Raw genomic sequence first — 24437 nt, 5'->3', positions numbered from 1 at the left:
TTATGTATCTTGTGTTTTAGTACATTATAAGGCTTATGCTAATCACTTAGTTTTGCCGTAATATCTGATTCACTACATTATCTTCATGCTCCATACTCTTTGGAAACACCTTTAGATATAAAATAAGCTTAAAAATTAAAATTGTTAGTCGTGACTAAAGCATTTTTTTCTTTTTATTTTCTGTATCGGCTGCTGTATATCTCAAATACATAGCGAAATCGAGCATACTGAACATTGTGCCATGTAAGGAGTCATTTAAATATTATGTAAGCATTCCAGAGAAGTAGTTCAATTTTTTGTTCATATTCCATTTCATTTTTTTTTCTTTCTTTTAATGGGGCATCTTACTTTTAAGTGACACTTGAACGTCTTCTGCCAAAATAAGCTTTGCGGATTAAAGGGGCGGCATATAAAAGACCGCCCAGGGCGGCAAAACTGCTAGCGCCGGCCCTGGTCTGGAGAGTAATAGCTAAACAGTTAGTTCCCCACCTTTTTTTTTTTTTTTTAGCTCCGTTCATCTAGGAACTTGTCCGTCTTTCACTGTTTGAACTTCTCTCCTGATTTTGACCTTTTCCTGATTTTGGTGTTTCATTTTCCTGATTGCGATCTATACTTTGCCTGATTGTGACCCTTAATTTGAACAATTTCGTTTTCAATTCAAAAGTCCTCTTTGTGTGGTACATAAAAGATTTTTTTTTACATTCGTAGCCTACTTGATTTATGATGGAGGCACATTTATAACCGTTAGTGATTTTGAAGCAGAGGAAACAGTTTCCAACCCTTATCAGACATGTGCGTGTAGTGTGCGGACGTGTGTGCTAGTGATAACTTACTTTATTTGTTTATTAGCGAAGGACTTTTAAGTTATCACAAAAATGGCACAGTATAATTTCAAGAAAATAGCAGTGGTTCCAACTGCTAAGGTGAGTATCAATGTTAATTTCTGTGAAATATGGCATTACGGCTTGGATACAATCGTAATGAAATAGTACCCAAAAAGTATTCGATCGGGGTACTAGTGCAGGTTAAGATGTATTGACCAAAAAAGGAGGAGTCGTTAACACTTTAAAAATGATTGTGGGTTATCTTTATGAGCTGCAGCTGGCATTCTTAAGGAGGTAGAAATTAAACTTGATTAATTTTAACAAAATTGGTCAGAACTTTACTGATCCTAAGCTAACCTACCCAACTTTACTACTTTAAAGTGGACCTACATATTGACGCATAGCTGGAGTGTATATTCTATAGTTTACCCACGGTATTTTTTTCCGGTTGAAAGACATTATTGAAAGTCACTGGAATTATTTCACAAATCACAATCCCTTAGCGAACGCGAGCAGCTTGTCATTAACTGATTTAAGTGCGATTTGTGTGTCACCCCAAACATGCCTATAAGTTGTCGATTTTATGCATCACAATATATAGCAATTATTACTTTGTGCACTGGTATTATAACTATGCAAGTGGAATGCAGTAGATGATATATATGCGCTGATAAACATTTTCTCTGAAGGTGTTAAAGGATTAAAAGAAAGCAAAAACGGTGATATTAGTTTACGGTAACAAATTTGTGAAATTTACAACAGTAATAACTAATATTGGCATTTATTCCGAAGTTGGGCGTCCGCTTTCGCCACGTTTTTTCGCTGTTATCTCCTTTCCCCATTTTCTGCAATTTATTAGGTTCATTATTCCGTGCTCTTCACAAACTTTTAAAAGATTTTGCTTGTTATCAACGTATTGCTTCACAAATGTTAAAACTGTTAGTTCATTGCCCTTGTACATTCACCATGTTATTTAGGTAATGGTATTCATGAGAACCCCCTGATCTGCGTTTCGTCTGTGTTCTATTACCACTTCTATATGAAATACCGTAAGTTTTCTACGTAGTGCGATAGTAAGAAGTATCCATGTGCACAAGACATGCGATAAGCGTTAAATCCTCTCCCCACACACACACATAGTCATAGATAAAGTACAAGGGCACTACACATGCAAATATAAAGTACAGGTACTTTCTTTTTTATTTTCGTATCAGTCGATAAGTAAATAAAAGTCGCTTTGTTACCCCCTTTGTAACTTCGTACATACTCAATGAATAATCCCTAAAAGTATGAGCGTCCTGCTCCTTCGGGAACTGATGCAGCTTCATGTATACTATATCCATTATTTAAAAAGAGGAATATGTAAGTAGTCAAAAGGGCAGATCAACTTTAGCACACAACGTTGAGCGGCAACGAGAAGTTACGTCCGTAGGGAGCAGGCTCGTCAACGATAGTAAGCATGCGCTTAAACATGGCTGTCCATAAAAACACTAGGTTAGGTACTTTATCAACAACTTTGTGACCCCGAAAACAAATAAAGGGAAAAAAGAAGGAATGTCACAAAACTTCATTTTCTAGAAAATTGCGTTTTAATATTGAAAACCGACTAAAAAGAATAGGGTTAGTTAAATCTTGCCCCTGTTTACATGGACATTTCTACATCTACACATGCATGGATATACAGTCAAATAGTAGGGTCATTCCATGTGATATCAACAAAGCCCACAACCCGACCATCCTAGATTTTTACCAAATTTTAGTATTTCGTAGGGATTGTCGAGATATGAAATTGTGCAAAGTTGTAGCTTCCTGTGTAACGACGTTTCTGAATTATGGGGGCTCAAAAATACGAAAAAAATCGTCCACTTTGGTACATACACGAAACGTTCGGACAACACTGCCCTTGATCTAATTGGCGTAGAGAGCTGTTTCTTGTTTTGTTCGAAAGAGCATAAAAGAAGCTTTCCAACGATATTTCGCATGCCTAATTTGGGAAGAATATCTATTTAAGGTCACCCAGTGTGACCTTTTGACCTTGAACTTTTGAGAATGCATGTCTTCGATTTTTCTAAAACTTTCATATAATTTACACACAAGCTTACTCTATAACGTAACGGAAATACAAGTTGGGGCAGTAATGAGAACTTTCAATATATTTAAGTAACAGTTTGTTTATGCCAGACAGAGTTTTAATGTATAAAGCAGTTTTTAACACTGCATTTAATGTAATATTAATAAGAAAGCGACAGCTATCGTGTCCAAGCTGGAAGAGATTTTTTTTTTTTAAATAACGTACCACGAAAGCCACAGGAGTGACGCTTCCGCTGCGTATTCTTTATTAGTGACATATTTTAAGGGCATATGTTTTATATTTTGCCTTGCCCAATCATATAATTGTTTTGGTATTCTTATCTGGTCACTATAAGGTCTTTTCAAACTTGCTCTTGCAGCAAGTCTCTTTCAAGTTTTCCGAGTCTTATCACACGGACTTTTTCCATGTGCGGTAGAAGAAAGAAAGAAAGGAGAAAAAAAAAGTACGGAAAATTGCTTTAATGTATCTAATATTGATGAAGTTCTTGTAATGAGCTGCTGCTCCATCGGAGAAATAGAATAATTTTGTTAAATCTTCAGAACCAAATGTATCTCTCAGAAAGGTAATTAGTATTTTCTGCAATAGGTGCACTAGAATGGTATCATGGTTGAGACAGCAATATCCGACGATCGCATTGTCAGTTATAACTGTAGACTTCTGGGATTTCTGGAGTATAAGCAAAATAGTTGCTTGACCGTTATTCCAGTGGAAACCTTGTGACGCTTCTGGGAAAACGAACGAATAATTTTCTGTAAAATCGGAAAGAACAATGCACTTTTTATCAAGAGGTGTTTCTTTTAGATCCTTAAGATATGAAGATTGTTGATGAGTAATTATTTTGCTTTACGAGCCATGTAGTTAGTGCAGTGAATTTCTTGCTGATGTTTTCGGACAGGTCAACTTTTTGGAAATACAGTTAGCAATTTTACTTGCACACTTCTATCCGCTGTTCGAATTTTTTCTTTCAACTGCATTATAATTTCATTTTCTGCTGCATTTTGCTTCCCATACTCTGTAGAGATGTCTAATAATTTTGTGATCTTTTGGGCTGCGGTTCAGAGATTCTAACGCACTTTCTTTGACGCACTGCTCAATATCACTATTTCCAGCATCGGTGCTGCTAATCATCACACTCTTTGTTATTACAGGAGTCGCACTAGCATCACAAGGTGTTGCTAGATTCTTACGACAGGAATCACATATATAAATCCATCTTTTAGCGATGAACACTTTGAAATCATCCACGGCAACATATTTCTCAAATTTCTTTTGACATTCCCATGACCTTCTATATTAAATGCATTGCAGCAAACTGTCTTCTTGAATCTTGACGATGACATTATTCTGATATAATAATTCTTTAAATAAGACTACCATTGGAACACTGACTTAACAGACACCTCAATCGTACATTTGAACGTGTGGACTCAGTCCCCTATCAACCATCCCTCTAACTAACGTATCCACACCTCTCAATCTCCCAAACCTTTCTGTAGCAAATGACTGAGCAATCTATCATGCTGTTGTACAATGCTACAGTGTTGCAAACTGCTTTACACATTAAAACTCTGTATGGTACAAACAAATTGTTACTAAAAAAGAACAATTTTATTGAAAGTTCCCATTACTGTCCCAACTTCCATTCCCGTTATGTTATAGAGTAAGCTTGTGTGTAAATTATATGCAAGTTTTAGAAAAATCGAAGACATGCATCCTCAAAAGTTCAAGGTCAAAAGGTCACACTGGGTGACCTTAAATAGATATTCTTCCCAAATTAGGCATGCGATATATCGTTGGAAAGCTTATTTTATGCTCTTTCAAACAAAACAAGAATCAGCTTTCTACGCCAATTAGATTAAGAGCAGGGTTGTCCGAACGTTTCGTGTATGTACCAAAATGGGCGATTTTTTCGTATTTTTGAGTCCCCATAATTCAGAAACGTCGCCACACAGGAAGCTACAACTTTGCACAATTCCATATCTCGACCATCCCTACGAAATATTAAAATTTGGTAAAAATGTAAGATGGTCGGGTTAGAAATCCCTGTTTAATTTGTTGCAGGGTTGGCTGGTTTAAACCAAAAAACAAAAAAATGTTCGTAAAAGAGTAAGTGTTTGTAAAATCTTGATGAACACACATTTGTGGGTTACCACGTTTCACTCCCGTATATTATTCGTATTATATTCAGACCTAAATTCCCCATTCATTACTCAAAAAGATTATACTACAAAAGCAACTTTTTTTACAAGTTTATAAATGTTTATTTTGTGATTTTTTTGTAGTTGTTATTATTGTTATGTAATTGCAATCGAAGAAAAATTCTAAATATTGTTTCGTTTCAATGTTTACTATGGATAAAATACATCGAAAATGCCGCACTTTTTGTGTGTGTGTGGGGGGGGGGTCATACAGACCCCACGAGAGGCATTTAGTGAAATAGTATCTTTGGTAAAATGAGTTTGAGCCAAAGTGGACTCAAATAATTCGTATCTTTATTCACTTTTCTTATTGATATGCAGATTAAGTCGGTGTATTTCTTTAATTTGGACCAATAAAAGTCGTTGTTAACTAACTTGAACTAAATTAGTTCTTCTGCACTCTGTCGTACTTTGAAATTGTTCATATGTAATTCTGTATAATGGTTTCACTTGTGCAACTGTTTATCTTTTTGTCCTTCTGAAATGACTCTTGACAGTTATATTAAGAAGCATGTAAAGATCAGTACAACGTTTTTTTAATCATCAGGATTCCTTCGTGAGTGAGTGTGAATCGGCAGACGTATCGCATTTGTGGCCAATTAGTCCTGGTCCCGAGTTCAAATGGAGGACAATTTCTCTCGGATGTAACTCGAGAAGCGGTTTTTATTCCGCTTTAAGCTTATGCGACCCCTTCCAGCATAACCCGGTTGTTGCATAATAACAAAAGGCGAAACAAACTTATTTCTGTCCATATATGATATGAATATATAGAGCAAATCATTTAAACCATAAAAACCTGGTTTAAACCAAAAAAAAACCTGGTTTAAACAAAAAAAAAAACGTTTTTTTTTGTTTTTTTAAATAAAAACAATGGTTTTTGCCAACCCTGATTTGTTGATTTCACATGAAATGACCCAGTACCAAGAGTCACCAATAGATAGGACTAGGGATGGCCAGACGGATCCGGATCTCGGATATCCGGATCTCGGATATCCGGATCTCGGATCCGGATCCGAAATTTCGGATCTTGGATCCGGATCCGGAATTTCGGATCTTGGATCCGGATCCGGATCCGAAGTTTCGGATCTTGGATCCGGATCCGGATCCGAAGTTTCGGATCTTGGATCCGGATCCGGAATTTTAAATCTTGGATCCGGATCCGAAGTTTAGATTCGGACTCCTGATTTGAATATTTTACGCCTTAGATTGAGACCCAGAACTAAAATATCCATATGTATAAAATTGACTAGGTGAATTTTATCTAACTCAGTGGGAAGACAATTCAATTTAAATGACAAAAGATTTCATGAAAATCTCATTTTCACATTTTTCGGGGTTAGACCACTGTTGCGCACTCCCCATCATTTAGTCTTTAGTATATCTTTAAACGTACTACAAGTATGCCACTTTCATCTCAAGTCAGTAGTTGTATAGATCTGCCGTTTGTTCTATATCAATCGAGTTAGGATTAAAACTCGATTGTTTGTGAGACCTATGATAATATTTTCAGAATGAGTTATAATGTTGAAAAACTGCATAGTAATGCTGCATATTTTCTTTGTACCACATTGGAATTTAATGTAGTCTTTCTTATACAGTCGGCTCTTATGATTAATTCAATGATCTGAACTCCTGCAGCGGTACGCTAAAATCATGGATGTCTTTGAATTTTCATCATCATTTCTATTTTATTTTTTTTATTACGAGCAAAATAAATATCATAAGCGGTATTTTACATAGTACATATAGACGCAGATCAGTCAGTTGATTGCTTAAAGTTTATAGCAAAGCAATTATATTTCTAAGACACTGGCGGCTTTAAGACAAAATCCATGGCCTTCCCATAAAATCTTAAATCTCTCTATATAAAAAGGGCAAAGTCCTGAGTGAGTGAGTGACAGATCACCGTACAGGCCAAATCGCTTAAGCTACAAACGTGAAATTTGGATAGTTTATAGGCTTTGTGACGTAGGATACCACTAAGGAAGGACTTTGGGAAATTCGACGAGGAAGGGGGGAAATGGGGTGGAAAATAATGATGATTCTTGACGTTACATACTTCAAATTTGGTATTTGGGTTTCTCATTGAAAATAATTTGATACTTGTTAAAGTGCTTTTTGATATTTAAATTAGAAGGGGCAGGGAAGATGTATAAAGTAAAAGAACGGGTGGTAATTGCAATTATTGCAATTAGTATAATAATATGCCTATATCTTGGAAACTTAAAGGGTTAGAAACATGGAATTTGGTATTTGGACTTCTCACTTAAAATAATTAGATACGTATTTCAACGTTTTTTTTATATGTGGCCCAGAAGGGAAGAAAAAGGGCGAGAAGAAAATTAAGTGGAGATTACAATTATTGTATTAATATGTTCAATCCTTTAAGGTTAGAGACTTGAAATTTGGTATTTGCATTTCTCATTGAAAATAATTTGACATGTGTTTGTGTTTTTTGACGTTTTAGTAAAAAGGAAAAGAGAAGAGATGGAAAGGAAAGAGGGTGGGGATTGTAATTATTATAATAACATGTCGATATCTGGGAACCTCTGAAGGTTAGGAGCATAGAATTTGGTATTTGGACTTTACATTTGAAATAATTAGGTATGTACTTAAGCGTTTTTTGATGTATGTCTTAGAGGGGAAGAAAAGGGGCGGGAAGAAAAGACTTTTATATCTCGGAATCCTGGAATGTTAGAGAAATGAAACTTGTTATTTGAACAAAAATTCGTTATGAAATGAAATCTTTGAGTTTTACGTCCCACGCTTATGCCGGTTAGGCTAAAGGAGACGGTGATTATGAGAAATAAATGAAATGAAGAAAATGGGAGGAAACGGGAAAACCCTAAGAAAACCCACGAGCACGGTGTTTGTCCACCACAAAGTCCACACGGCGCGAACTGGGATCGAACCAGGGACCCCAAGCACCGGAGGTGAACGCTCTACCACTGAGCCACCACGCCCCCTTAAAAATTCGTTATGTTTGCAGGCGTATGATTGCGAGGCCGTAGACCGAGCAAATGTGTGGGCTGGGGGGGAAAGCCCCCATGTACTCGCACTGAAATTTGGTATGTCTCGGGATACCGGAATATTATTACATACAATTTGATATTTGAACTGAGATTCGGTACGGTTGTAGGTTTACGAGGTACGAGGTCATAGGCCGATCAAATGAGATATCAGAGGGTCTAAGGCATTTCCTTTTAAATTGATTATGATTAGAGGCTTTAGTGGTGCAAGGCCCTAGTAACGGGGGTCTAGTGGCGAAGCCCCCAACTAGCCGAGGTCTATTAAGTACATAAATGTATTTGCGTAATGACTGGAAATTGCATGTATGCCTATGGACAAAATTGCATAAGTAGCCACGAGAAATTACAATCCTTTAAGAAAAAAAATTTAAAAAGCTACCAAAATGTACTCTTGAATGAGTTGTATATTATGTTTGCGCAGGGCCGAATCCAGAACGGACTCCTGGAGGGGGCGGATGGATTCGTAGGGGGCGGTTGGGGATGCTAGCAGTGAAAAATTACTTAGATGATCTGAAATTGCCACAAATTACTACTAAAGTACACTGTTAATGGTGGCGCTGGGTAGAGGCGAACGACTTTTCGCCCTCCCCCTGCATCCGCCTATGTGTTTACATGAATGATATAGCTCCTTATACAACCTATGCAGAGTTAATAGTAGTGGATTACTAATTACAAAGATACGTGTTACTGCTCGAGGCTCCATATGGTATTTTGTATACACATACAGTACATTAATACATTGATTTTGATACATTAATTGCCATTTAGAACTTCATCTCTACTACAATTCTTAATTCTAACTAGAGTGGTACGGTCACAGAGAAACGTATTTTTAAAGAAAGAAAAAAATCTCATCAAGAGCAAGAAAAGGAAGTTGCTCCTTAATTTGATTTGATCTATATTTTATCGGCTGTTCTATTAGCAATGGCCTAGCCCATCACGACTAGGAAATGGTCTCATTCAGTGACCACAATAACTCAGAAAGAATTAGAAAAGTAAGCAGCCTGAGTCTAATGAAGAAGCTTAAGCTTGGGCTTGAGACTAAGGTTTCATCCCAGCATTTGACTAGTGTTACAGAAAACAAAGGACAAATTTCCATCAGGACGACCGCTTTAAAAAAGATTTACTACCTTTTCGGTCAAGTATTTCCACTAGAATCGAATCTGACAATGAGATTGCTCTCACCTAAGTAGACAGTTTTGCTCAATCAAATTTGGAGTAATTGTGACATATTAAGGCACGAAAACCAAATATCAACAGAATGAAGAGAACGAAAGGCTGTCACACGATCAGATACCAAAAGTGTCTTAAAATCTTATTTTAAGCATAGGAATGAAAATCAGTTTGTCAATAATTTCGAAAATTTTGCTGATTCGGAACACCCGAATTTTCTGACACGGTTCCGGTTTTTCAGGTCTGGATCCAAGATCCGAAATTTCGGATCCGGATCCAAGATCCGGTTTTTCGGATCCGGATCCAAGATCCGAAATTTCGAATCCGGATCCAAGTTCCGTGTTTTCGGATCCGGATCCAAGATCCGTTTTATCGGATCCGGATCCAAAAATATCCGGATCTGGCCATCCCTAGATAGGACAAAGCACCCGATAAAGCACATAAATGGACGTTCCTTGTTTTTTCCCCCTCTTATCCTTCAAATACGTTTCACTGTCACTTTGCCAATGACGTTTAACACAATCAGCATTACCTTCACATTTGAAAATGTAACTGTTCCTCTACTTTTTATTTTCAATTCCTTCCTACATTTGCCACACTTTCTGCTCAAATTCAATAATTCGTGCCGCTCCACATAACGTAATAACTTTTTTTTTTTCCACCAACATATAATACTCATAATAGAAATGTCACGTCCATCACATGTAACCAGGGGTGCCCATCTCCCCCAGGATCCAATGCGCAAATCCTCCCAAAATTATGCAGCCCTCAACAAAGCTACCTGCATATTATGCAATACCGTATCCAGAATTCACTGCTGTAAAATTTTCTTTAGCGAGACTTACTTGCTTGGAGGAATTGAATATCTGCAGGGATACGAAGATCATTCCCTGAAAACAAATAAAATGTAATGACCAAAATACATTTTATAGATAGGGATTCGGAGGTCATTTTATTCGTTGAAATTATGAATTATGAACTTTCATGAATTCTCCTTTTATTTTTTTTAAAAAAAACATTGAACTCCATTGGAAAAGTTTTAAATTTCAAAAGTAAATGCACTTTTAAGCCTTTACAGCTTGCAAACCTATAAAACTTCATATCTTTTAATTTATAAACAACATTTTCAGCTCTAACCCTTTGGAGCTGTAATTCATAAGTAGCGCTGGAAACTCTTTGTTCCTAGTAGTAATATCATTTTTCAGGCAATACAATATAGATACGTAGATAGATATGTAAAGTAGCAGGCCCAGAATGTGTTTTTTTGTGGAGACCTTTCCTCTATTCGTCATCTTCTTGTTGATTGCCCCGCTCTAGCCTAGCAGTGACAAGGTTCCAAGCTTCCTGACGACCTGCACTTGCTTTTTGGTGACTACACTCGACAAACTATAAGAGGTGATTTCTCACATCAAAATAAGAGAAATAGTTCATGTGGATCTATGGCTCTAGTTTCAGATCTAGAGCTGTCCAAAATCGCGAAAAAGCCAAATTTCAACAGGTCCTCTTTCGAATTCCAGATACTTTAGATAGTGGTTCTTATCAGCGTAAAAGAAGTCACGCATATACAATCCAAAAGTGCATATTTCATCAATTGTCAATAGGTGTAGAGAGTATTGCTTACAGGGTCTAATTCTCATATATGTTTTCAATAGAGTTTGATATACCCTGATTTCAAGAAGGGTCCAAAGTAGGCAGAAGTGTTAGAAACCGGCAGCTCCATGTGTCTTTGCGTTTGGAATAACGTGTGATGATATATATTTCGTCACGGTATATTTCACGTTTTCTTCACTTATAAGTGTGAAAGAAAACATCTCAGCATGCGTTTTCTCGAGTAAGAGAGACCGTGCTGCTGACGACCCTTAACACTTCCGACATCGCGCTAAAGAATTCCGTGTTCACTGCTATCAAGACGTATCGTTTCCTACTTTGGACCAATCCTAAAGTTAGAGCATATCTCGAAATTCGGTTGATGGCATGTCTGGGAATTTTACCCTGTAGGGAATGATCTGCACACCCATTGAATATTAATGAAATATGCATTTTTGGATTGCGTATGCGTGACTTCCTTTCTGCTGATAAGGACCACCATCCATAGTCTCTCGAATTCGAAATAAGCCTTATTGAAATTTAGGAGTAACCTTTACAAGACACGCTCTAGCTGCGCATCGATAAGTAGGGCCCTTTTAAAAAGTATAGTAGAGTAGGGTAAGGTAGAGTAGAGTAAGATACAAATAAGTAGGGTAGGGGTTAGGAACGGGTTAGCTTAAGGTTAAGTAAGTTTTGATGCATTTTCATAAAATTATTAGTGTATAATTTCTCGTTTCTGAGTAAGTATACCTGCTGGAGCGGGCGTTGTAAAGTTAACCCAAATTTAGATTTTTCGCGATTTTGGACAGCCCTAGCTCTGAAACTATGTATTTTTCTCCGTAGGTCCATATGAACTTTCTCTTATTTTGATGTGAGGAATCACCTCGTAAAATTTGTCGGTATAGTTCATTAACACCCTAAACTTTTACTGATTACTAAAATAAAACGAAAACTTTTCATTTATTGAATATGTGGTGACGTCGATGTCCTGACATGAAAGTATCTGTCTCTTTAAAAGGGAAATCATGTTTATAATTTGTGGACCAATTTTGTTGATTGAATCAGACTAAGTTAACAGGATATTGAAATCCGAGCGATTAAAGTCCAAGTTTTTGTTGCACAAGAAAAGTTTTAATGTAACAACCTAAATTAGCTTATGAAACTGCGCAAGTATCAAGACATACTAAATAAGAATAAGAATAATAATGCAGAACAATTTTCTAAAATAATTCTAGGAAATCACATGTGTGAAAGTGGTCTATAATTTATACTTAATAATTTTTAGTTTGCCTAAATGTCTTATTTAGTGGCAGGTTTTTCTTTGAAGACCTGTTGTTGCAAACTTGTTAATGATTTCTTCATTCTGGATCTGGCTTAGTATATTCTTTTCAGTTGACAATAACAGCAGGCTTGATAGCCAAGAGTCACCCATACTGCTACGCAGGCGATTTTTAATGATTTTTATTCTATTCATTGTTTTTTTCTCCAGAACAACTGGTGACGGCGAGATACCAATATTCGGTACAATAGTGTTAGGTTAGGTAGGGCCGAAAGGCTGAACACACATCTGTACGGTTTGATGAAACCTCTAGTTACCCACTGTGCCATCATTCTTGATTTTTTCACTTCTTACATTTCTTTGCTCTACTCCCTCATCTCGGCTTCCTCGGGTTTTCACTTCATCCTCTTCTTGTATCGTTTCAACATCAGGTTCAGAGGAAGCTAGCAAGTCAGAAATTCTAATGTTTCCATTAATGATTTTGTAAATGTTTCCGAAAGTCTTTAATTCTGAAGCAACTAGTTCACTATCGAGATTGTGCTATTCACAAAGGTCATATCTTACTGGAATTAAAGATTTTCCCGGACTGCATCTCTTTTGCCATATTTGTGATACCACCATGAGGGAAAAAGAACATTTGCATAACCAGTGCAATTGAGCTGTCCGACAAACGATTGCTCAGTTCTGACAATAATGAATCTACAACTAAGAAATAAACTTCAACCTTCATTTTCTTCATAGGGTCATCAATTTTTTCATCTATCGTAAGTTCACCCTATGAAGCGCTGTCAATTCTGTCAATACTCATTTCTGCTTAAGTAATATAGTCTACACTTTAAAAAAAAAAAAAAAAAAAAAAAAAAAAAAAAAAAAAAAAACTGATCGGAACTAAACACGAAACCGGCTGGAACGCTGGGACGACTTCTCAAAACCGGGATGTCTGGCACGTCTATCCCTGAGCCACCTCGAGAAATAAAATTCCACACCGTAACGGAAGACACATGACAAATTTATCCTAGTCACACGACGTTTACGCGGTCCTGGTTCTTTAAGTTCAATAACCTTGTATTTTATGGGATTATCGTTTTGCAACAACCTTGTAAGAATGCTTTTTCTTACAATGATCTACGCATTTATCTTTTCTGTGCACGGTATTGCACATGATTTCCAAACATTTAAATTTAAAATGTTTCTTCAAAGGCCGATGCATTTTAATTATTCAATGTTCTAGTGTTAAACGTAGTATAAATATTTTAATCAAACATCAACCACTCACAGAAACTTTTAAGCGTTTCTTTTTTCAAATCACAAGATTAAAAGCAACATTTCGCTAAACAGTATTATCAGGGTTTGAAAAAAACCATCTGGGCCCATGTGGGTATTTTGGGTATTTTCGGTTTATATATATATATATATATATATATATTTCGAAATATTTCAATGTCTCTGTCGTAGAAATGTTAAAATATGATTTAAATTTCAAGATTGTCATTGTCACAACTTGCAACACTTTTCTATTCGCTACTGTTTTGAAAAAATGGGCGCCATTTTGAAATTTTATATTAGATCGCCGAAAAAATCACAGCAAATTTAGAATGTCTTGTGCTTCTACCCTCAAAATTTTAACTTAAAAGTTCCGAAAATTGCACCCTGTAGCATGAATACCCGCTGTTTTGAAAAATAGCCACCATTTTGAAATTTTTTGTCGCCAAAATATATAGAGCTAATTTAGTCTTTCGTGTTTCTACTCTGAAAATTTCAATTTGAAAGACCGAAAATTGCGCTCTGTAGCGTGGATATCCGCTACTTTGGGGGGGGGGGGGGAAGCGCCATTTTATAATTTTACGTTGATATGCCGCCAAAATCTATACAGGAAATTAAGTGTGTCTCGGCTTGTATCCTGAAAATTTAAAAGAACCGAAAGTTGAACACTGTGTGATACAGGCAGACAAACGAACTAATGTAGATCGAGTCATCCCAGGAGCCTCAGTGACGTTCGCCAAATATGAATACCAAATAGCTATATTTATTTAAAAGAAAGACATAATTCATCAAATTGTCTTATATGAAATAAAATATTTTTCAACATAAAATAAATGGTTTTATTGTTGAAGTTCACTTTCGGTGCTTTGTGCGTTCAAATACGGGAATTTCCCGAGCACTTGTTGCAAGACGGTTCTTTTCCGAAAATTAATTTAAAACAATTAACAAAGATAGGCCTAATGTTATAAAAGAAATTAAATATCTTCCAGCCTAAAATAAATAATTTTATTGTTGAAGTATTCACTTCCGATGCTTTGTGGGTTCAATTGAGGGAATTTCCCGAACACTTCTTTCACAACAGGTTTTCCCTGAAAATGCAGCTTGCTTTACTGTACATTGAAACTTCCATTAATACTGAAGTTTGAATTCAGCACTTAAAATAGTAAGCGTTACCTAGTCTGGAACTCCGAGCATTAAGCTTCTTAATTTTGACAAGAATTTTTACGCTATTGCTGGTGTTGATTCTACAGAATGCTTACTTGACGAGTAGCAATAAGTGACAGAACTAAACTGTTGTTGGAAAACCAAATTTTACTGAATACTTTTGTTAACATCAAAGGTAAGAAATAATACTAATAGTTTTACTAATGTATTTACGTATTTACTGTTACTACCGGCACCTATGACTTTAAACCCGTCAATCTATGGGGGATAACGTCCCTCGGGGGCGCCGAGTCAGGAAGCACACTATTAACGGAAAGTATTTTCTAAAATATAAAATTGCTTATTTTACTTCAATAGACAATAAGCATAACCCCCATACATTAACTTGTTCTATAATTATCTCAAGCTTGGTGAGTTTTTTTATTCATTCATTCAGTGCATTCAGAACTTTATAAATTTCTTACGTTGAATGTTGTTGTATACCTTAACGTGAAAGCATATAATTCGCCCAAAGAAAGCTCAAAGTCTGATAAAAATAACTTTCAATATGATCACCTTAGTTGTACCAATAATATACTAACAAAAAGGCCAAAAACCAAGATGGGTTTTAAAGTGGGCTTTTTCAGGTGGGTACAACCCGTTTTGGGCTAGGCCCACTTGGGTAAACCCTGAGTATTATCAGTAATTAAATGGGAAGCCATCAATCACTCTCAGTTTCTGTGTTCAAGTGTAACTGACTCACTGAATGGCAATTGGACCGGTAATATTTAAATTATTACTTCCGCTAGCATAATTTTAACCACTAGTTTTGCTTTACCGTCAATTAACAATGCAAACGGCATACACACTCCCACTATAATTGCCATAATGTAGTAAGTCACAGAAGGAAATTACGAATTTAAGTTAAAGAATAATTATTGCATTTATCAGTTTGAAATGAGATTTTAGAGCTCATAATAAGTTAAAATAATTAAATATAGGGTTTTTTTTTTTTTTTTTTCATATTTTACTGCCATGGACGTTGTCAGATGATGCAGGTATACACCTCTAGAAACAAAAGTTGCTATTCGTATTTTTTAAAAAAATATATAAGCAAAGTGAAAAGAATTTAGTTTCTTTTGTACTGCGTAATGTGGAAGAGTTCAGCAACCCAACAATTAACAAAGCATCAAACATGGTAGAAATGATTGTTTATCCCTTGGAAATGCACTTATGGAGACGATCAAAAGTTTAAAGGAATAATTCATTGAGTTGCAAATCATCTGTTACGTTTGCATTGTTGAGAACGTGCAGTTTATTTTTGCATCTCCCTGGCTACTCCACTGTTTACTGTGTCATAATTTTTCTTGTTATATTGTTGTGTGATCTATATCCTCTTCCTTCCCTTCCCCATCGATTTTGCGTTGTATAAATCAAATAAGCAGATCCGAGTCATAAAATGCAGTGATTTATTCAGACGTCTTAAGAGAGGGAAAATCCCCCCCCCCCTTTTTTTTTTTTTATTTCCCTTGGAAACATTATGATATAGCTAGATGTAGGTAATGAATATGGTTTGCCCTAAAGCTTTAGATTTCTCCCTCGTAGATCTTTAAGTTCCCCCAAAATCGAGGAGACTGGATAAGACAATGGTGGCGTTTCAAGATTTCACATATGGGAATTGACAATATTTCCTGCTGTAGGCACTCCTTTTACTAACAACACAACGAAAATTCTAATCATATTCAGTAAACTACATTGTTAAAATGTTATTCTTGAAAATTCCCACAAAGTCCTAAAAATGGCTTAAATTTCAAAAATTCTCAGTGTGCAACTTGCGCTATGAATCACCCTGTTGGGCATCCCTGCATGCAACTACCATTTTTGAATTTACTCATTACACCATAATGTCTGATGTCAGCATGCCTACGCTTAAAAGAGTAGGCTTACCAACAATACAAAGTTCTGACACTTTAAAATACCGCATTTCATTTCTCTTGTTAACATAAATTTAATAGAAAGTAACCAATTCATCTTTTCTTACCTGTAAATTTTTAAAGTTTCTGGGAAATACATTCACATTCATACTCTCCTGCACTTAACCCTTTTATGTTATACATGTAGTGTTACTAGCGAGAAATTATTACAAGTGCTACAAAATTTCGTATGCTTCCGAAAACCCATGTGTTTTCAATTACCCTCGCCTACGCACATACCCACCATCACTGATATACCTGCTCCCAACAGACGCACTATTGCGTAAGCCCACTATCTTTGCTCTGCCCTGGCTCGGCTAGATAACATTCGTGCATGTTTAGTGGCGATAAAAAAATATGAAACATCGTACATGTTTGAGTCCTACTTATCAGTTACTCAGTTTTTGATTTATTTACCATAAAGTAAGCAGACAATCTTCTCAGAACTACCAACAATAAGATTCTTACAAGGCAACGTCTAGAATGAAAGTGAGAGATAGTGGAGGAAAAGAGTCCAGAATTTATAGGGAAAACCAGGGAAAGTGAGAGAATTCCGCTTACTTGTAAAAAGTCAGGGAATTCCATGAAAATCTGAAAAAACATGCAGGAGTCAGGGAATTTTAAGTACGGATTTTTACTTAGAACTCATTCTTTTAAACTTTTATTTTGGTACTACAATAGCTTACCCTGTTATTTAGTAGGGGCTATTTTATAAAATAAAGTAATTCGTTTTCCAAAACTTCCCTACATACATACATACATACATACATACACTATATATATCCCCAATTTACTCGAAAACTAGGCGTTTCGCGATATATGTTCATATGAACTTTGTAAATTGGGGATAAGGAGTGACAGCGAAAAACACCACGTACGCATTCACCGATATAATATTAGTAGTACAATTAATGCGTACGAAAGTGTAGAAATGCAGCGTGAGGCTTTCTGCTGAGCGAGCCTAGATCCGACCTCAAGCCAACATGCTATGCTCGTGGTACTTGTTGTTGGGCTGCGTGCCGCACGTGGCAGCCTTGTATCTCTCTCAGTATTCCAACAGTGGGCACTGTGCCATGGTCCCTGATGGACAGGTACACGTTGGCGAACACACGGATGTTTGGTGTTCGACGATTTGGAAATCTACGCCTGTGCTCGTTTACTGATTGATTACTATTGTCAGTGCAGAACCCATAGACCAGAGTTTCCCAACCTTTTTCAACTTGTGGCACACTACGGGTGTTACTTGGATTCTCGCGGCACACTTGTTGATATTATTTGTAAATATAAAACAAAGTGGTATTTTTCTGTGATTATTGATCTCCTTCTCACAGAGAAGAAAGCTCGATCACTGGTTTTCCCCCGTGGTAAATCGTTATGCTTATTTTTCATTTAATTTAAAAATAGAAAACAATTGCAATGAAATATTGGACTCAGGTTTTCAAAAATACGCTTTCTTTTTAAAAACTGGATCCAACCTTCTACTAAGAAGGAAGATCGCTAATAACGAACGAACAAACAAATCTCTTTTACTTTTAAAACACAAATGTAGGTAATTTGTTGAAAAGATTGAATGATATTTTAAATTTTCAAGTTACGAAATAAAGAAGCAACAATAAAGAAGCAATAATGGTCATAACAATAACAAATACTTTTTTCAACATTCGAAATATACAGAATAGTAACCCGGTATGAAACTTAAAATTGTAGATTCATAGTAGATTTTTATAGTATTGTGAAACACAAATATACATTTTTTCCTACGTTTTGCAATTTGATTGCTATAAAATTAATAATTTTGTTTCTATTCCTCGCGGCACACCGGTGTGCCGCGGCACACCGGTTGGGAAACATTGCCATAGATGAATATTATGTCTGCGTATTCTGCATTTGTGAAGAGGGTGGCATGTTGATCCATTCAACGCTCCGCACCGCAACTTTTGATACACGACACTGATCTATCCGCACACACAACTGACGCACAGGACATAGATTTGGAATCAGGGTCTCGCTACTCGGCGCGTAGCATAGGATCTAGGCTCACCCGGCAGAAGCCTTCACACTGCATTTGTACACTTTCGTATGCATTAATGGTACTACAAATAATAAATGGAGGAATACGTACGTGGTGTTTTTCGTTGTTCCTGCTTTTCTGCAATTCACTCGAAAACTAGGCGTTTTGCGATATATGTTAATACGAACTTTTTTTCATGTACTAGTCACGTACAATCACCAACCGCAGGATTTGTATTACCCTCCGTTGCACCCTATATATATGAAACCTGTCTATGTTGGCTACCAACGGTTCCATTGGAAAGTAGCCAATTTAGATAGGTGGCCAACTTACAGAAAATAAGTGTGATTGGTGTATTTTTAAAATAGGATTTCCAGTGTTACTTGAATGTAAGATTTTAGTAAGCAATAGCACGACAGCTACTTTTAAACAATGTATACAGAGTAATAGAACAACCTACAGTATTAGAAAAAAATACTACAACATGTTTAATATATGAACAGTGTTTTCTGTAGATACCTTTCGAAAAATTGAGAATCAGCTATTAATAACATATGTATTCCTCGTAGTTCATTCTAGACGTATTAGGTTTATTCTTTTCGTAGTTAACATTCTAATTTTGTTGTTAACTACCTCTTGTTAATGAGCTACAAGTGTTTTCCTTGGAGCAAAAGATGTTTTGAGAAAATCTTAGGGGATTCATATCTCAAGACCTCCGCTACCTTTCGACAAGCCGTCAAGTGCCAACAGTTGATAATTGAGATGGTTAGCTTTAACCTTGAGAATTTTCCGGAATTGCCAAAGCTCCCCCACTGATTAAAGGAGCCGATATAGCTAATAGTTTTATCAAAACAGACAGGGTAAACAAATACGTACAAACGATTTCCTGAAATCCTGTACATGCTTTTTCTTATTCACATCTTCCCTCACCACCCCTTTTATCAAGGTAGTGTTCTGGCCATTGACCTCCAAGAACAAATCGTGGGAATCCATGCTTCTTTGTCTCCAATCACAAATACAGAACATCTGCTTCTCATATGGGAATACGAAAAACTTAAGAAAAATGACAAAACGGTATTTTGTGTGGCCAAGATACGCAGGTAAATTTATCATTACCATCATAGGATAAACATTGCTTCAATGCGGCGAACTACCATGATAGACAAGTGGCCAACTTACAGAGTAATAAGTAAAGAATGTCTTATTGGAAAATGCAGGTTCAAGACGAACCAGGGCAAGATAAGCAGGTGGTCACTTAAAGAGGTGGCCAAGTTGACATGTTTTACTGTATATAGTAATTGAAAAATTTTGTGGTCGGGAAATTTATAATTGTTCTTTTACATTATATATAGGCCTTGAAATTTGTAAAGCTTGAAAAAGTCAGGGAATTCGTGTTCGTCAACTAAGTGGGAGCCCTGAATCATACCTCAGATTTCAATAACGTTTAGCGTTGAAGAAGTTGTGAACTTCCAACTGAAAATAAACGTAATATTTATTGAGTTTGGGTTCCTTTTAACAAAAAGACATTTTATTCACGAATCTAGATGAGGCATACCGTAAGAGGATGGAAGGGAGGGGGATAATGCTGAGGTGTCCAGGTCAAATAATATTTCTTTGGAGATTTTAGTGAAATTTGAATCACGTTAAAATCGAATTCGTTGTCTTCCTTTTTCTGAGCTCAGAGAATATCATAGAAATAGTGAGTGCCGAGGAAACATGGAAGAAAGCAATAAATTAAGTTCTCTGTTATAATGTATTGTGGAATACATGTATATTTCATACAGGCAGAAGTAAACACCCTAAAGGTTTTTAATTTGGTTGCATCTTAAATATAATATATATTTTGCTCTGTTTTGGCTATTTGGGCTAATAAATTGAAACGTTTATACACTTAAAGACTTGATTAATCTTTGTTTCTTGTAGGACTTCGTCGATATTATGCTATCAAAAACTCAAAGGAAGACTCCGACTGTTATTCATAAGCATTATAAGATATCAAGAATTCGTCAGTTCTATATGCGCAAAGTGAAATATACCCAGCAGAACTTCCATGACAGACTTTCGCAGATCATTCAGGAATTCCCAAAGCTAGATGTAAGTATATTCCTTTTATTGAATATCTTTTGAAATTCTCGAACATAATATAATGAATTATATATTATTATATATATGAATTAATTACTCACAATCAAATAACGGTAAGATAATCACACACACCAAGAAAAACCAATGGTTGTAGTACGACACCTTTTTTCTCTAAAAACTTCATCACATAGGAAGAAGACGACGTAGGGAGAAAGGAAAAAGAACATTGAAGAAATAGAACCTGTGAAGCATTCAGATGGCTGCCATGTTGGAAAATATAAAGCGCTTCATACCATATGGTAAGAAGAAAATACTTTCAGCAGATGAAAAATGAACAGTGTCAAAACTTCTAAAATTTAACGTACGACAAATATTATTGTATTTAGTATCTTTTCCATTATACTGCAGGAAGGTCGGAGGTCGTTCTTTATATTATATTAAAACCTATACAGGGAGTGCAAAAGTACATATAGAGTGTATGATTTTTTATTTATTATTATTTTTGAGATAATCATTTCTGGTAATTTAACCATCGACCAGCGGAATAGGATAATCAAACAGTACTGGAAGACAGAGAATGCTGAAAAGGCTCGACGGAAATGGGTTACAGAATTTGATACATTTCTATCAAGTAGACTAATAATTAACAGATTAAACAATAAATTTGATGAAACTGGCTCCATCTATAAAGCGCGAAAGAGTGGTCTAGCGGTCAGTGTTACTACCCAGGTCAATGAAATGTTATTTACACAGGGATTTATCCAAAACCCAAAAAATCAAAGAGGAAAACATTCTGTGAGTTAAACATTTCCCATAGATCTTTCGGTCTTCTGATGTAACGTTTAGATTTGGAAATGTGTGCCAAGATTACTTCATAGATTATTAGAGGAAGATCTAGATCGCCGATTACAATTCTGCGAGATAATGTTCAATGCAGAAGACAAAGTGATGGCACCATTCGAAAAGTGTGTTGGTCAGACGAAGCGATTTTAACTTTCAGGCGTTGTTAAAAGGTATAACTGTGTCTGTTAGGCGATAGAAAACCCTATGTAACACTTGAACAACAATTGAATCAAATTGGGGTAACAGCTTGGGCTACCTTTTTATGTAACGGGATCATTGGGGCTAACTTTTTTAATCGAACTGTTACCCACGACATGTATCTTCACATGCTACGGGACACTGCTATTCCAGTTATTCCACAATTACGGTGACATGATAATGACTACTTCTAAGATGGAGCTCTTATTTACTATGCTGTAACAATTCTTGAGTTTCTGGACAATGAATTACCTAATCATTGGATAGGTCGACGGTGGCCAGTTGAATGGCCACCACAATCACCAGACCTCACCTCAATGGACTTTGTGACCTCATGAAGTTATTGTTTGCTCACAATCAAGAACTCACTATGTAATACATAATTACTAAGAAAGATAACAAGAACTCATAACTATATATCTACGTTTGCACCCTCTGTATATAAAACATGTACCGAAAAAATGAGTGAAATCAATTTTTGAAACGGTATTCTTGGAAATTATTGAACGTAACTTAACCAGTTCTAGTACTTATTTACAGTATATTCAGTATTTACATAAAAAAATTAAGTAGGTCGGGTAGTAGAAGGACTTCATGTAGTTATTCGACATAATTCTTCTAAAATCCGTTGTGTCTGTACAATATAATTTGTTGTAAACATAAACTTTAATATTTAGACTTAGCAAAGCTTGTGCTAGTTTGTCCATAATTGCTTATTTGAGGTCTCGTAGTTGTCGTATTTCAGTTTTGTCGATCTTTGGACCTGGAGGCGCTAAGCTTATTATTATTTAAAGCAAAAATTTTAGGTAAAAATATGTTGTTTGTTTGTCGTTGTTGTTAAAAATATGGTTGTGTGTATAAAAATAACTGCTTATGTTATCGTGAACAAACACAAATGAAGCCCATTCAAGGCCACTAGCAAAAGTGTCGCCTGGGATTCTTCGACTGGCAGTCCATGATAATCTACTACCGAAATTGACATGGCCCAGAAATGAAATACGTTATAGTCCGCCGTTAGCCACGTTATTCATCGCCATCTTGGGCTGCGATAATAAAGGCCGAGAACGCAAGAACCTTCTCTCGCGCTACGTTGCTGAACATAATACAGATTGCTGGAGAAGTACGAAGGACACTTTGGAGTTACTGAAATAGAAGATTGTATAAAGTCTACATTTATCTCACACGTAATGGTAACATTTGGTCAATTAAGTAACGTGACATTTCTGGCAAGGATATACCAAGTTATTCCAATACCGAGAAAATTTCCCGCAGGGAATCAGTATTGCCGCCGGATACAGATACAAGAAGAAGTAGGACATACATAAGGTCAACAAATACGTAAAGGTAAATGCTGCTAGCTAAAGTATCCAGCTATACCGCCAGATCATCCCTCCAGTTTTATCGTCATCTAGTAGGAAACGGGAATCCGTGTTATTGCGTTCTATAACATTCACATTAGTAATGCAAGTAAGATAGAGAGGCAATACACATCCAAAGTGTCCAATATTTTGATCATGATATGACATGGTTTGAATGAATAGGAACAGAATTATAGGAAATTAAAAATTTGACTTTCTGAAAAGGATTTATTATGAAAAAATACTTAGACGAATGCCATATCCCGTCACAAAGATGGTTTTCAGTAAATATAAAGGTGATAATGCCGTGTATAGCAATTTGATATTTTAAACAGTTTCGGAGATAGCAAACATTGGTAAAGTTTGCAACACTGTGTACAATTATGTAATTCCGAGCTTTTAATTATACCTACTAAAAGCTATTGTAATGTTACAAAAGCAAAGTAAATTAGTAATCATTTTTAAAAAGTTTACACAAATGCGCTATTCTAAGTAGTATAGCAATTTTTACCGCTGTATGTGTATATATATTCCCAGAAGGTTTGAGATATCAAATTGCTACAAGTGGCATTATGATCTTTATGGAATCCATCTTCGTAATTGGATGTGATACTTACCTAAGCATTTTTTTTTTTTTTTTCTAAATAAAGCCTTTGAAAAAGATCAAATTTTCTAATTTTGTTTCTACTTGTTTGGTCTAGTAGCTAGCACGTGTGCTTGTGGTGGACGTAGTCCCGCTGGAAGAGCATAAAAAAATAATAATATCTTGATCACTCATTCTCATTAATCATCCGTCTCTGTTAATCTAAACGGTATAATCGTGGAACGTTAAACTAAAAAGTATGTATTTATTCGAAATAATCATATGATAATTGTAATACTCGACACTACAATACTTTGTATGTGCATTGCCCCGTCCATACCACTTGCGTTATTTTTGTAGAAGATCCCAGAGTGAGCTATTTTTTCTTTGTCATGTTTGTGATACTATAGCATCCTTAATTTCTAGCGCTGAATAATAAATGTATATATGTTATCGTGTAGCGTATAGATTAAATGTGTAATAATCTAATGTAATGCTATTTGAAAAATTATAACTTTAGGCTGGAAAAAATCCTTCAATTTAACGTCCCACGATTATGCCTGTTAAGCTCAGAGAGACAATGATTTAGGCAAATGAATGATGATGGAAGAATTGGTGGAATGAGAAAGTGGGAGGAAACGGGAGTACCCAAGAAAACCACGGACACGATGTTGTCCACCACAGACTTACTTGACCGGGAATCGAACTAGGAACCCCACACACAAGAGGTAAGCGCTTTCCCACTAAGCCACCATGCCCCCTACCTTTATGTGGGGTTTTCAATAATGTTAATCTTGT

At 36.0% G+C, this 24437-nt stretch overlaps 1 protein-coding gene across 1 annotated transcript in view; it reads left to right on the top strand.

Moving 5' to 3' along the window:
* The first annotated feature begins 766 nt into the window (after positions 1-766).
* The window catches only part of Non1 (nucleolar GTP-binding protein 1), a 70268-nt gene continuing 46597 nt past the window's right edge, over positions 767-24437 (top strand). Inside the window, exons 1-2 of the mRNA XM_081735658.1 lie at positions 767-923; positions 20496-20666. Of these exons, the coding sequence (XP_081591784.1) occupies positions 876-923; positions 20496-20666 (219 nt within the window). The 5' untranslated portion in view covers positions 767-875. The remainder of the gene's footprint in view (positions 924-20495; positions 20667-24437) is intronic.

This window comes from Thermobia domestica, chromosome 13 (assembly GCF_964235325.1).
Source record: "Thermobia domestica chromosome 13, izTheDome1.hap1.1, whole genome shotgun sequence".
NCBI lineage: Eukaryota > Metazoa > Arthropoda > Insecta > Zygentoma > Lepismatidae > Thermobia > Thermobia domestica.
Note: the sequence above shows the minus strand (reverse complement) of the source record. Positions and strands in the feature narration are given on the sequence as shown.